At 29.8% G+C, this 13,523-nt stretch overlaps 1 protein-coding gene across 1 annotated transcript; it reads right to left on the reverse strand.

The window, feature by feature from the left end:
* Positions 1-4,463: 4,463 nt before the first annotated feature.
* Positions 4,464-8,214, reverse strand: LOC112686542 (serine/threonine-protein kinase grp-like). Its single transcript, XM_025558888.1, has 10 exons — positions 7,886-8,214; positions 7,487-7,571; positions 6,784-7,007; positions 6,649-6,713; positions 6,454-6,579; positions 5,917-6,049; positions 5,379-5,582; positions 5,011-5,207; positions 4,812-4,943; positions 4,464-4,749 (listed from the first exon to the last, which is right to left on the reverse strand). The coding sequence occupies exons 2-10, from the start codon at positions 7,549-7,551 to the stop codon at positions 4,540-4,542; spliced, it is 1,356 nt and encodes a 451-aa protein (XP_025414673.1). The 5' UTR covers positions 7,552-7,571; positions 7,886-8,214; the 3' UTR covers positions 4,464-4,539.
* Between the last annotated feature and the right edge of the window lie 5,309 nt (positions 8,215-13,523).

Genomic DNA, 13,523 nt, shown 5'->3' on the forward strand with positions numbered 1-13,523 from the left:
TGTTAATAATATATTACATATGATTAACTTGAAAAAGAAAAAAATGTAACTTAGTATTCTAAAAAAAAAAACCTAGATTAGTAATAGTATGTAGTTACAGTAGTTGTTGTAGTTTGGTGTTCAAATATATTATAATTCCATACTTAAATCGTGTTAGTTGTCTTGTATTTATTATTAGTTGGCATTTATTGAACTATTATACTCAAATAAAAACATTAAAATGCAACTGAATATTCAACCTACAGTGCAATGTTCTATGCAATGCATTAAATCGATACGTTAATCAATACGTAAAGCTTAACTGATATTTTGTAGCATCAATATGTATAGTTGCAACAAAATAACATTGTTGAATATAAAAAAGTAAAGGAAGGAATAAAATGAGAAAAATTGGTTGTTTTATATTTTTTTTTATAGAAGAGATTTTTTAAAATTAGTTCTTATTAGACATAGTTTTTAATTTGAAACCAACCGTACTTTACAAATATAATAATACTCCAGACTAAGTATATATTTATTTATTTCTATATATAAAATATTTGTTCATTCATTTATATGTTTTTTTTTTTTTTTTTTAAAAAAATTGCCTTTTATTAAAAAATAATTATAGCAACATTTATATGTTAATTTATAAATATTAATCATTTAGTAATTTTTAATTTAATTTAATTTTTATTATTTTACAACTTATTTACTACTATAGTGTTTAACATTTTTATACCCATAGTACAATTATTTGAACTTTATTAAACTGCATTACAAATTTGTTCATTTGTTTATTTTATATTTTAAAGAAGGAATATGTTTTTGATTTTGGTAAAACTTCATGCATGTATAATTTTTTCTAATCTTCATATTACTTTCTACTTATAAATCTTAATTAATGGTACTCATAATTTTAAAGATGGATAAGCCGATCATTTTTATCTAATGTAAGTTTTATGTTAACAAGTCATTAATACCACACATTAAGGTAAGAATAGATACTCATTTGTCATATATGATCTGTTAAGTTGATCGACTTACCTATAATTATAGTTGTTTCTATATGCTGTTTAATATCTTATGCTGAATATTCCAAATTATAACTTATATACGTACATAAATATTTATTTATCGTTAAGTGATTTTTTTTATCAAAAGTGGTAGAGCTTCACCATAGCATATGAGTATGATATATATATATATATATATATATATTACAAGTGGTATGAGAACAACATTGGTTGTTCTAATTGTACTTATTTACTAACAAAAAATAATTTTGATCATGAATATATGTTAATATATAGTATATAAAATATATGTTATCATGTTTTATAAATTTAAAATTTTATGTCTGAGTAGGAGGTAGTCAAGAAACATTTCTAATACGGTTTCATTATTTATGCAGTCAATTTATTATTAAAGTTAAATAATTATTTGAAAAAAAAATCGAAACTTTCATAAAAATGCAAAATTATTTAATAATGAAAATGCAGAGAAAAAGTATTTAAATGTTAAATCATTAATACTTTAGTCTCATCCTACAAGTACATATTTTTGGAGATCACATGGCCATGATCATTATTTTTTTAGCATTGTTAACATATTGTGCCTTTATGCCACAACAGAACTGAAAAAATTAAGACAAAATAAGGTGGGTACCTAAGTGTTTTGATAGATAATGTATTATCATATTGTTATCAATTATTTTTTAGTATCATCATTGATTATGGTTACCGGTATTTATAATCAACGGTATCATGTACAATTTGAATAGGTAATGGACAAGTCTGCCCGCTCCTTTAGATAATGATTTGTATAGCAATTTATTGCGTTTATTTGCTTTTTAAATAGCAGTCTTGGAGGGCGATAAGGAAAACTAATAAGGTGACACAAAATTGTTTGTCAATTTTCAACATCACTATTCGGTATTTGGTTTTAATCATGATTGGAGGAGGTCCATTTCATAGAGTAGGTCACTTTAAGGTCCACATACAATTGTGGTATTAACTGCCCCCCCCCCGTGAAAATTTCTACGGACTGCCTTGGTAGTGGACGTGAAATTATTCTTAACATCTTTGAACGGTTAAAATCAACTAAATGTTGACCAACAAACGTTAATCTTCGTACAAAAAATCAGTTCTATAATCGATAAACAGTTACGATGAGTACGATCTTGTACGTTTACGCGAGTAACATTACGGAAACGTGTCAACTGCGCCGCGGGACTGTGGTTCTTTTTGTTTTGACGTGCGTACGAAACGCAGATCACATTTAATTTCCGTACGATTCGTTTTGCACATTCTACCATTGGGTTGGGTTTCCGGTCGACAGTTATTGTTCGTACGATTCTATGCGTCTCGCTGGCTGTACCGCGGGATCTGCAATAATATTTACATTATTACGGGTTGCACTAAATCGCTGTCTATTATCAGTGCACTTTGTATCGCTTACGCAGATAATTTTAATAAATAATAATAATTTTTGTAATTTTTGTCGAGTTTCGTGTTATCAAAATTTTGTATTTTAACGATGTTCTCGGTTATCATCTTTAATCGGTGTACCTGTAGGCACTTTGATTCATTGAAATAATAATTATAATAATAATCGTTTACGTGTTCTGTCGAATCTAGGACATTTCGCGGTGACATTTTTGCGAAAGATTTACGAAAAACAAAAATGTAAAACTGGTTAATTTTTTTTTGGTGTTGATTGAATATTTTGAAGCATTCTGTAGAACTTACGACCAATGGTGCGACGGTAAAATGCATAGTATTAATTTGTGTGATCTGGGGCGAATCGACTCGAGTGGCGAACGCCAATGAAGGCCCGACTGGGCCCTTTAATGTCGGGGCCACTGTTTTTAATTTGGACCCATTCAATAAATATTCATAATAACAGTAACTATAATGTTTTATACAGCATAAGACGTAGTATTGTTACCTATAAATATTATATTGTTAAATACAATTAAGATAGAACTTAGAAGGTTGTAGGTACAATATTGTTAATTTTTTTTCAACCTATTATATTTATAATAATAATGGCTCTACAGATTGTGTTGTTATCGATGATCAGTAGGTAACAATCGGTTAATATGTTGAGTGGAATTGAACAATTTGGGCTTCTTAATTAATTGAATCAGTATAATTTTAATGATTGCTGTCATTATTAGTTGTAATTCGTATTGATAAAATTGTGTATATATTTACTCATTTCTGCTTGATTTTCTATAAATTTGTCTATAATCTACAGATTCGGTACTGAGATAGAGATATTTTTTATTTGTTTAAAAAGTAATTTTCTGATAAAACACAGTGTATAGTACCTAACATACATTTGTACATTGTAAGAATCTATATTGTAGCTTAACTATTTAAAAAAGTAAATATTTACACATGTACAAGTCTTTTTCACAGTATTGGACTTTTTTTTTTACATTACACATTATATGTATTATATGAATACAACTATACAGAAAATTATAAAAAACTGAACTCACTAGAAAAACCTGTTAACTTGTAAGAAACTATTTATCGTAGAGGTATCTACAATTATTCTTTAAATACATTTGAATCTAAAAATATTTTATCAATTATGTATCAATAATATACGTCTTATATTATATAATGATTGACATTGACATAAATAATTTTTGTATAATATTTATGTAAATGTATGTATACATATGTACTAAAGTACGAAATATAAAATATTAGCTATCCGGATTATCTGGATGTCCAGATCAGTGAGACTACTGTATAACGTCTTATAAGCTTAAGAAGCTGTACATTTTAACAAGAAATGTATAAAGGATAAGGATGTGGTATATATTAAACCTATATCTTATTTTTAAATACATCAGAGATAGATTATGAAAATTGAGATGAATAATCATATACTTCTTAAGTTAATGAATGTCTTATGTCACTCCCATTGATAATCTTGGAAAAGCATACAACTAATGAATAATTGACAAGTATATCAATCAAGGGAATAGTTTAAGACAAGACAAATTGTCACTGTTTATTTGTTATAATAAAAACGTACAATCTATTTTATGTTACAGAGGAAATAATTTCATTGGTTACCAAATTTTTAGATTTTATAAAATAATATGGTTATCATTATTCTAATAGTGCGCTTTATTAATAGAGTTTTTATAACAAACTAAAGCACTACAATAATATTTGACTAAATGAGTGAATAACATAAATATTTAAAATAAACATCTTTAATAAATTAAATTAAATTTAAAAAATTACACATAAATAAAATTTAAGTAAAAAAAAAAAAAAAAAGATCTAGAGATATTGATCAATTTGTAATAAATATATTCAATTAATTTAATACTAATAGATGTATTAAAATTTCCTTTTAATACGCTTTAAATGACAAAAAAAAAAATTCTCAGGGCACCTGCAAAAATTCTTAAAATATAAAAATATAACTAACAATTACATATTATACATCACTGTCAAACATAGGGAACATAATAAATGATTTATTTATTGTACATCAGTCTTAAATTGTTCTTAAAATATTAGGAACAATTCATGGTTCAGAATTTGTTGTCAAAGCAACAGACCCCATTAATGTATTTTTAAAAATAATTTTAGACATTGCATTTTTGATGATAATAAAATGTCTCTTAAATTCTAAGCCGCAACCTCTTGATAATCTGAAGTCAATCAGGGTTTGATGATTCATTGGAAATATACTTGATTTGAATACCAGGCGTTGGTTAGTAGTAGTTATTGTAATCTGTGAGACAAAGTAATATTAATTATTTCTATTCTTATAAATATAAATGTATACAATTTTACCACACTAGATGAATTTAATTTCCATGTATAGCCCAAATCATCAAGATATTGTGATAAATTGGTTAAAGCTTCTTCAGGTGTTTTACAAACAATAAACCTTGTCATTCTCTTTACTAATTTCTGCATAGAGTTCTGAAATAGTATATAATTTAAGAAAATACACAATTCATTTTTTTCTTATTTAAAATAATTAAATTACACTTGGAGTTGAAGTTGTTTGTGATGTCAAAAGTTGAGAAGATAACAATAAATCATTTGCTTGAGTGGGTTGAGAAAATGAATGTATTTCAGATTCCTGAGGCAAAACAGATGTAGAAAATGGCATGGGTGTTGGAGCAGGTTGAGAAAAACATGGGCGAATGGCATCTAAGTCTCCGCCAGACCAAGCAGAAACACCTGTTTTATATTTTAAAGGGATAATTGATAAATAATAATAAAAAAAACTTATTGCACTACATTTGACGAATCAAAAGCTCATGTAAGAAGTTTAATAGCTCAAAATATGGATACCTAAAGATGTTAGACATTTTGTATTAAGTAATTGATTCGAATAAAATAAAAATATACCACTAGTTTTTGATTGATTGAACCAGGGATGTGATTGGATTTTTTTTATGTCATATCTTTTAGATGCTATCGGTATTAATATCTTTCGCACAAGAGATAAGGCCATTGTATTTAATCTGCTCCACGGCGAATGACTGGCATAATCATTAGTTTTCCACAATTTATAATCGTTATCATAATCACACGGTACTTCCCAAGGTAGTTCTTAACAAAAATATTAATAATTTTTAATTTTATATACTTATATGAATGTTGCAATGTACATCTTAAAATCTAAAATTTAATTAAATTTAAAAATTAATTTGTACAATATTTAAAAACTTATAATCTAAAGCAAATATTTGAAACAATCATATAAAATTATGGAATTATTTGATGCAATATCGAGTGTCAATAACTTTGGTACAAAAACTGTGCGAGTTGAAAAATGTTAACGAACAGCTAATGCACCAAAGAGATCAACACCGACACATTATTCCATTATTATATTCAACAATACATATGACTTAGAATATAATAATAAATTTAGAACAATCACCTCCAGAAAGCATAGTAATCAGCACAATAGCACATGACCAAATATCTGAAGGTTCAGCTTGAAAAGGTACTTGAGAAAGAACTTCTGGGGCCACATATGGACGAGTGCCGCAATTTTTTTCCAATTTACGTCGCTATTTCCAAAATATTATAAAAGGTTAGTTGGATTGTTGAATAACTTTCTTGAATAAACTAAAGGCTTATAGGAAATGTATTGATAACATTATTATATAATGGTACAATAATGATAAAAATGTATTAATTAAAATGTATTTGAGTTACAGATACAGATATTTACATTGTTTGTATAATACTATTTTATTTGTACATAGTTAATTTATCTGTTAGTATATGTGTTTTAACATATGATGACTAAAACACAGTACTAACTACTCTCTGGAAATTATATGGAAATCATGTTCACAGAAGAAAAGTTACATATAATTATTATATAAACTTGATATTAATGTGCAAAAGTTAATCATTCAAGAAAGTCAATAGTTTTTAATCACTAAAAAAAAATTTATAATGTACATACTTTTCCACCGCATAAAAACATTGTAGCCAATCCAAAATCACTAATTTTCAAATTTCCTTGTTCGTCCAGTAATAAATTTTCTGGTTTCAAATCTCTATGTGCAATACCATTACTGTGTAAGTAATTCTAATAAAATAATTACATAAATTATTCATAAATTAAGAAGAAAATTATTCCAATAAATAATAAACATACAACTCCATTTATTAGGTCTTTGAAATATTTTCTAGCATCGGACTGTGACATCCCAACACCAGGTTCTAATTTTAAAATTAATATTAATTATTTAACTAGTAGCATATCGGTGAATTAATGATATAGTTTACTCACCGATCTTGTCGAATAGTTCACCTCCAGATGCATATTCCAGAAATATATAATAATAGTCTGAGGTCTGGCGTTGTCCATAATATTGTACAATGTTCGGATGTTTTAATCGGCTGTGTATGGCTGCTTCTTTTTTCACCTCCATTAAGACATCCGAATGGAGTCTCAAATTGACCGTTTTCATGGCCACGACGCTATTCAGCGCGCTGTTGATTAGGAGTTTTACCCTGAAACAAAACAACCAAGATGATGAAAAACAAGATTATAACCGGTGATCAGAATCGGATTGGCCTATCGGGAAATCGGGAGTCTTCCCAATGGGCCGGTCCTTGTTTGGGCTGCTCTAAATTATTATATAATTACCAAAAAAAAAGTTTTATTTTGTAAAATAAATAAAAATCATTAAACAAATAAATATATATTTAAAGATGCATTAAGATCAAACTTCAAGCTCAAGTTGTAATTGATTAATCATGTGACTTACCCAAAACTATTATAGCTATAATTATAGTAAAGTTTGTAAATTTTAATAATTTAGGGGTGGAAACTAAACAAATTTTGAAATTAATGCAAAATAAAGTATTTTTTGGGAGTAGGAGGGGTAAAATAGTTTAATTTGCGGTTCATGGGCCGGTTTGTTTCATATTTTCTGGACAGAAAATAATTGTCAATCCGCTCCTGCCGGTGATATTCGAAGAACACTTACTCGCCAAAGGAGCCTTCTCCCAAAGTCTGGGCGATCGTCCACCCTTCGACGAATTGTGAACTCATGAACGGCAATCGTTAAATGACTAGAAAAGAAAAAAAAAACTTTATTAAAATCTTCTCGTCAACCGTGTTTACGAGCGCGGGGTCAACCACGCCGTCTATAAGTCGTCACGACGATGTAGAACGATAAAATATGTACCGGCCAACGCGGAACCGATCCGTGTAGACGGGAAATCTGAGCAAGTGCGAACGTACAGCGATTGTTTGAGAAAAAAATATATATTAACGGTGACGGCTGGAAAACCGGAAGAATAGCCAAAAATAGGCCCGCACGACGAAAAAAAAAAAAAAAATACGGTAACAGACGTGTGGAATGGAAACCGGTGGAAACACTTACCTGTTACGGCGGCGAACGGCGGAGAGCACGACGTGTAGGCTGGACTGCGCGCACCCGTGACCGGCAAACAAATAACAGTCGACTCGCACCGCGTAGTGGTGCTGCTGCTGAGGAACAATAGAAACGCGAGACCTGTTTGCGCGGTCGTCAGAACGGCGTTAAAGGTTATCTCGCGGGTTCCAGCCTCTTCGGACCACTGTCGTCGAGACGAGGCACCCCTCCACGCCGCTCGAGGGACCACGTTCAGCAGTTGGTTGTGTGACGCACGCGACGTCGCGACATTGTGCACTCTGGGGGTAGTACCGCTGCCACATCCTGGCGAACCGAAAACGAACACCTGGTGCTTAACAACCTAAACCCGTGGTCGTAACTACGGGGGCGTTCGGTGTTGTACGAAACCGGGCGGCGTACACCGTCACGTATTGTACAAGTGTTGTTGGATCGCGGACCGTGGTCGCTCCACGCTCGGACGAAGAATCCATTATCTCTCACGACCCCGGGTCGTCACGGTTGATAACGATCATTCGTGATCACCCGCTCACACCAGCCGTGATAATAGCAACCGGTTGATGGTCTGTGCGCCGACTAATTCGATGGCAACCGGTTGTCGCATTGTCGTGCGCCTACGCGAGCGGACGGTCCGGGGACCGGTATCATCACGAGTTCGGCGAAACCGGTGCTCATCGTCTCGGCGTTACATTTCAGTACCGGCCTAATGGACGTAGGGCAACCGTGTATTTTTTTTATCTATTTTTATGAACTTTATGGTCTTTGGTATGTCTTGATTTCCGTCGGCGGTAACCATAAACAACCCTTTTCCGGCGACAATATAATTTAAGATTGTTTTTGGATAAAGTGATACACCTGATTCGTAGTATGTCCTGCCCAGCGCGACGCCCACTGTTCGCCCATCTCCCCATAAGGCCTGCTCTGGGTACGATGACGGTTTCGACACGAACGTTTTCGATACTTACATAAGTATGTATTGTGTTTGTATCGTATTTGACGTAATGTATTATGTGTAAAAATTGAATATACTTTTGGATCTTGTGAGTAAAATCAAAATAAATAGCAACAATAAAATAATCATTAATTAAATAAATATTAAAAATCAGTTAATGATTAATACTCGTAAACTAATATATATGTAAATAAATAAACAAATATTTTTTATGTAGTAATAAATAAATAAATAAATCCTTAGCCTGGAGTATTTTTATACATATACAGTACGAATGGTTTCGATAATTAAAAATTCATCATCAGCTATTTACATATTCAATAAAATCACAACTCATTATTTATTTTATTAGTCGATTTTATTTTATTTGTACCCGATTAAAAATGTTTACCATAATTCGAAGCCGATCGTAATTTACAAGTATAATAATACTTCAGGACAGTTTGACCTTAACCGTTAATTATTGCTTCGGCTCCATAATTCGTTTTTGAATTCGTCATTTGCGATAAACGTTAAATTAAGTTAGGTTCAAAAAACGGTTATAGTTATAATGTTGTAAATTAAATGGTCAACCGAATATATTATTAAAAAAACATTTAAAACGTTTATGTTTTTCGAAAATTAAGATAGAAGTGTCAAAAAAATGTTCATGATTGATATACCTAATTAACATTATTAAGTTATTAGATCTTGTACATTTAACCAGAATAACGTTTAGAAATAATACGTTCTTGAACATATAATCAGAAAAACGTTTTACAGTATTTTTCTCATTATAGCACTCCTATATGTGAACGTTTTTAAAACGGAGACAACGCATGCGAATGTGGACAATTTGTGGTGTCCTCTCAAGTTTTACGTTCTTTCGATGTTTTTGATATTAATATAATATTATTACCTTATCAGATTATTGCTACCATCAATAATACAATGATCATTATGATCGTCTGTACAATAGAGTAACAAATTATGGTATTGTGGTTTCTAGTTGACATTCAGTAAATATACACTTATACATTTATACATTTATACATTTATGTACTTGCTTTATTGACGGTAAAGTAATACACAGATAAACAATATTATAACTGGACTTATATTTTATCAATCTTACGTACTTTTTTACGTTTTGGAATCGAACTAACAACTAAATGTTGTTTATACCTGAAATTGTGAACATTCTAAGTTGATTCAATTATTAAGTATTTACATTATTTAATATTATTTTGTACTTAAGTAATAACCAGGAGTGTATTGGTACGTATACGCGGGTATGCGCCGAATACCCGTCAGCAGATTTTTGATTTTCGGCGTATACTTCATACAAAATATTATTTTTTTAGTATACGTTCCTAAAATAACTCGTAAACAAAACAAAACTTATTTAATAGTTCATTGGAAATATTTTTATGTTGAAGATTACAGTTTAAACTTACAGTTTGATTGAAATTTAATGTATTTTAAGTTCAATTTAGTAAATAACATTTTGAAAAATGGATGTTATTAAATATAATATGGAGTACGGACATTCAGCTCATGGTTCATAAATCTGCATCAAGCAATTTATAACGCATGGAAAATGTGTATCTTGTAATTTTGCAATTTAGTCTTATTAGAAGTTATAAACATGTAAGGGATTAATATAATTTATTCGAGCGTAGCGAGAAAAAATTTGTCGAGCGAAGCGATAACATTTTTTTAGAATTAATATACAATGTATATTATATTTATATTATACTATTATATTATAATTATTATTATTATTATTATATTATTGTATATTATTCATATTTTATTAGTGCATATACCCATAAATTCTTCTTTCTTCTTTGGCTGGCATTTATTACTCTTGAAGAGTTTTTGCCACCATCACGATCTGTCTCCATTCCTCTCTGTTATGAACTATTGTCTTCCATTCTTGTACTCCTATTTTCTTGAGGTCTTTTTCCACTGTATCCAATTATCTTTTTCTGGGCCTTCCGCGAGGCCTCTTTCCCGTAGGTCTCCATTTCAGCACCGTTCTAACCGTCTCTTCCTCATTTCTTCGCATACCCATAAATATATTTACCTATACATCACTGGTAATAACTATGCCGAAAAATATGAATTGTGATCATAGGCGGTACTACGGGAGGGACAAGGTAGGTGGCTGCCCCCCCTGCGAGTTTTTTCCTCTCACTATACATTTCAAATATTGGTTGTTAACCCCTCATATCACATGCTTATTTAGAGTCTGCATAGTTGTAAGTAATAATATAATTATCTACAATTGTAGAACTATTCATGTAAATATGCTGATAAGATTTTTTGCGTCAACAATTTCAATATTATTATAATTTATTTTTATCATTGACAAATTATGAACCAATAATATTACTTTATTATTATCTGTATCACAAACGTTTTGTATGATTTTATACTTTGATTTAAAGTGTGTATTTTATTTAGTATTGAGTTTTTTGGATAATACTAATTATAATAAAAATTATGAACTCAAATCTAAGTAAAAAAATAAAAACTTTATACGACTTTTTCATACAAGAACCATCGTAGGCAGCTCTACAGGGCGTGCCGGGTGTGTCTTGGCACACCCTAATGTGAATAATGCGAATAAAAAAAAATCAAATAATTACAATTGAGAATATATGTGCATACACATTAATTAAATTTTAGTTTTTGTAAGTAATATTGCAAGTGTTCAGAATAAGTTTGAAATTATAATTACGTGTATATTTTAGCAATCGCTATTTTACATCATTAACGAAGCCTTTATTTTTAGAATTTAAATCATAACACAGTCTATACGTAAGTACTTATAACCTCCCCTTTATATTTTGAAAAATAACCAAAAAATGACAGGGCACACTAAAATGTATCATTCTGAGTCCGCCTATGAGAACTATCACAGGTAAATTGTGGTAAGTTATTATTTTAAAATTGTATAAGATAAAATAGTATAAATGTAGGTATTTGTAAGTGTATTATTCATTTTACAAAATAATTTTATTTGAAATAAGTTAAAATTGTTATCAATAAAATACTTTTTTTATAGTATTGCTAATTTAAAGATTTAGACAAAATAGTGTTAATATTTTACTTAAAGTATTTCCTACCCCCCCTGCCAAGAGGGTCTAGTAACCCCTATGGTAGTGATAATCCAGTAAAACGGTACTTCACATATTACGCGGAAGGTGAAAATGTTTATAAATCTACGTATAGTAGAAACTCGATCAACCGACATTGTCGGGACAATATTGATAAAATATCATCTGCTATTATTATAATTTAAATTTTGGTATTCTTGTTGTATGCCATATACCACTCGCTTCTTTATATGCCATCTACCATACATGTTTATATAAAAATATGCATTAATATATTATAATATGTCGGTAAATTAGTATATTACAGTATAATATGTCAATAAATATGTATTAAAAACTAAAAGTTCATTCTTTTCAAGTATAGAATTTAGTTTACGAACCACGGTAAACACAAGGAGTGTTGATTTCAATAAGTCATATTTCCTTTAAAAAAGCTATGGTATTTCCTTCTGATTGAACAATCGAATAAAAATGTATGGCTAACATAATGCTTTAAGTATTTTAACTGTAGAATAATGTATCTCATATCACGAACTAAAATGTAACTGATTTTCTCAGACGTTTACGATTATAGTCACGATTACTGCTATACTTTATTATTGAAGTTAAATCGTTAAGATAATACTTAATCGCAATTGAATTAATAGGAATGACCTAATATATATACATATAAATGCTCGACAGATGACAGGTTTGCGTTAGACTGTATACGACACGAATACGTAAATTTTTAGCTCATCGATTGACGTTTTGTATTCTGCTTTTGTTTTTATTATTTGTGCTAATAAGATATTAAGTGTTTATTATGTCTAAATCTAAAATAACGTACTACTTTGCTGTTGCCAACAACAATAGTTTACCATTTGTTATTTATTAACATATTTTTACAGTTTGTACTAACTAAAATTAGTAAAATTATTTAATTAAGTGAAATTAAGTCTTTAAGTTATGATTTTTTTTTCAATGATTAAAGTTTATGTTGAAAAATCAGTCTCATCCCCACCCCATTATGACAAAATTATTTGACCATCACTGATTGACGATCGGTCATCGATTTTCATGAGTTTTTAAACAATTTATTAGTAGTTGTTATAAGTTGTTTGGTCACATTCCAGTTTCCGACGGTGAAACGTTTCTCTTGTCGTAAACGTATTAAAAATATTCCTACGTACTTACCGGTTATCCTTGACCTTTTTTTCGAGACACGTGTGGTAATTTTTTTTATTTGTTCTCCTCTCTACTCCTTCCATCACCATATAGATAGGATTACACTTTGCATGGCAACTCGTCGCACGAGTCGTAAATTCTCTAGAGTTAAAAGTTAAAAAAGTAAAATTTTACCGGTTCATACTAATGCACTAAACTTATATACTGCAGTTCATGACGTTGCAATAATGCGACCAATACGCGACGGCTGCTTAATTATAATTCTTTATACCAGTAACGATGTAAAGCTATTGAATTATAAGTAGATGAAGTTGTTAATAAATAAGTTTTTTTATAATTTCTTTATGTACGCTTAAAATAATAGACAGTAAAAAAAAAAAATTATGCTAATATTCATCGATAAAAT

Source organism: Sipha flava, unplaced genomic scaffold, assembly GCF_003268045.1.
Source record: "Sipha flava isolate LNK unplaced genomic scaffold, YSA_version1 314_pilon_pilon, whole genome shotgun sequence".
NCBI classification, from domain to species: domain Eukaryota; kingdom Metazoa; phylum Arthropoda; class Insecta; order Hemiptera; family Aphididae; genus Sipha; species Sipha flava.

What these genes read in the sequence shown, in the direction of transcription:
- LOC112686542 (XM_025558888.1), bottom strand. Translation starts at nt 7,551, where the DNA reads ATGAGTTCACAATTCGTCGAAGGGTGGACGATCGCCCAGACTTTGGGA. An exon ending in GGAGAAGGCTCCTTTGGCGA is followed by an intron (nt 7,008 to 7,486) that starts GTAAGTGTTCTT and finishes GTTTTGTTTCAG; the next exon opens with GGTAAAACTCCTAATCAACA. An exon ending in GATTACTATGCTTTCTGGAG is followed by an intron (nt 5,583 to 5,916) that starts GTGATTGTTCTA and finishes ATTTTTGTTAAG; the next exon opens with AACTACCTTGGGAAGTACCG.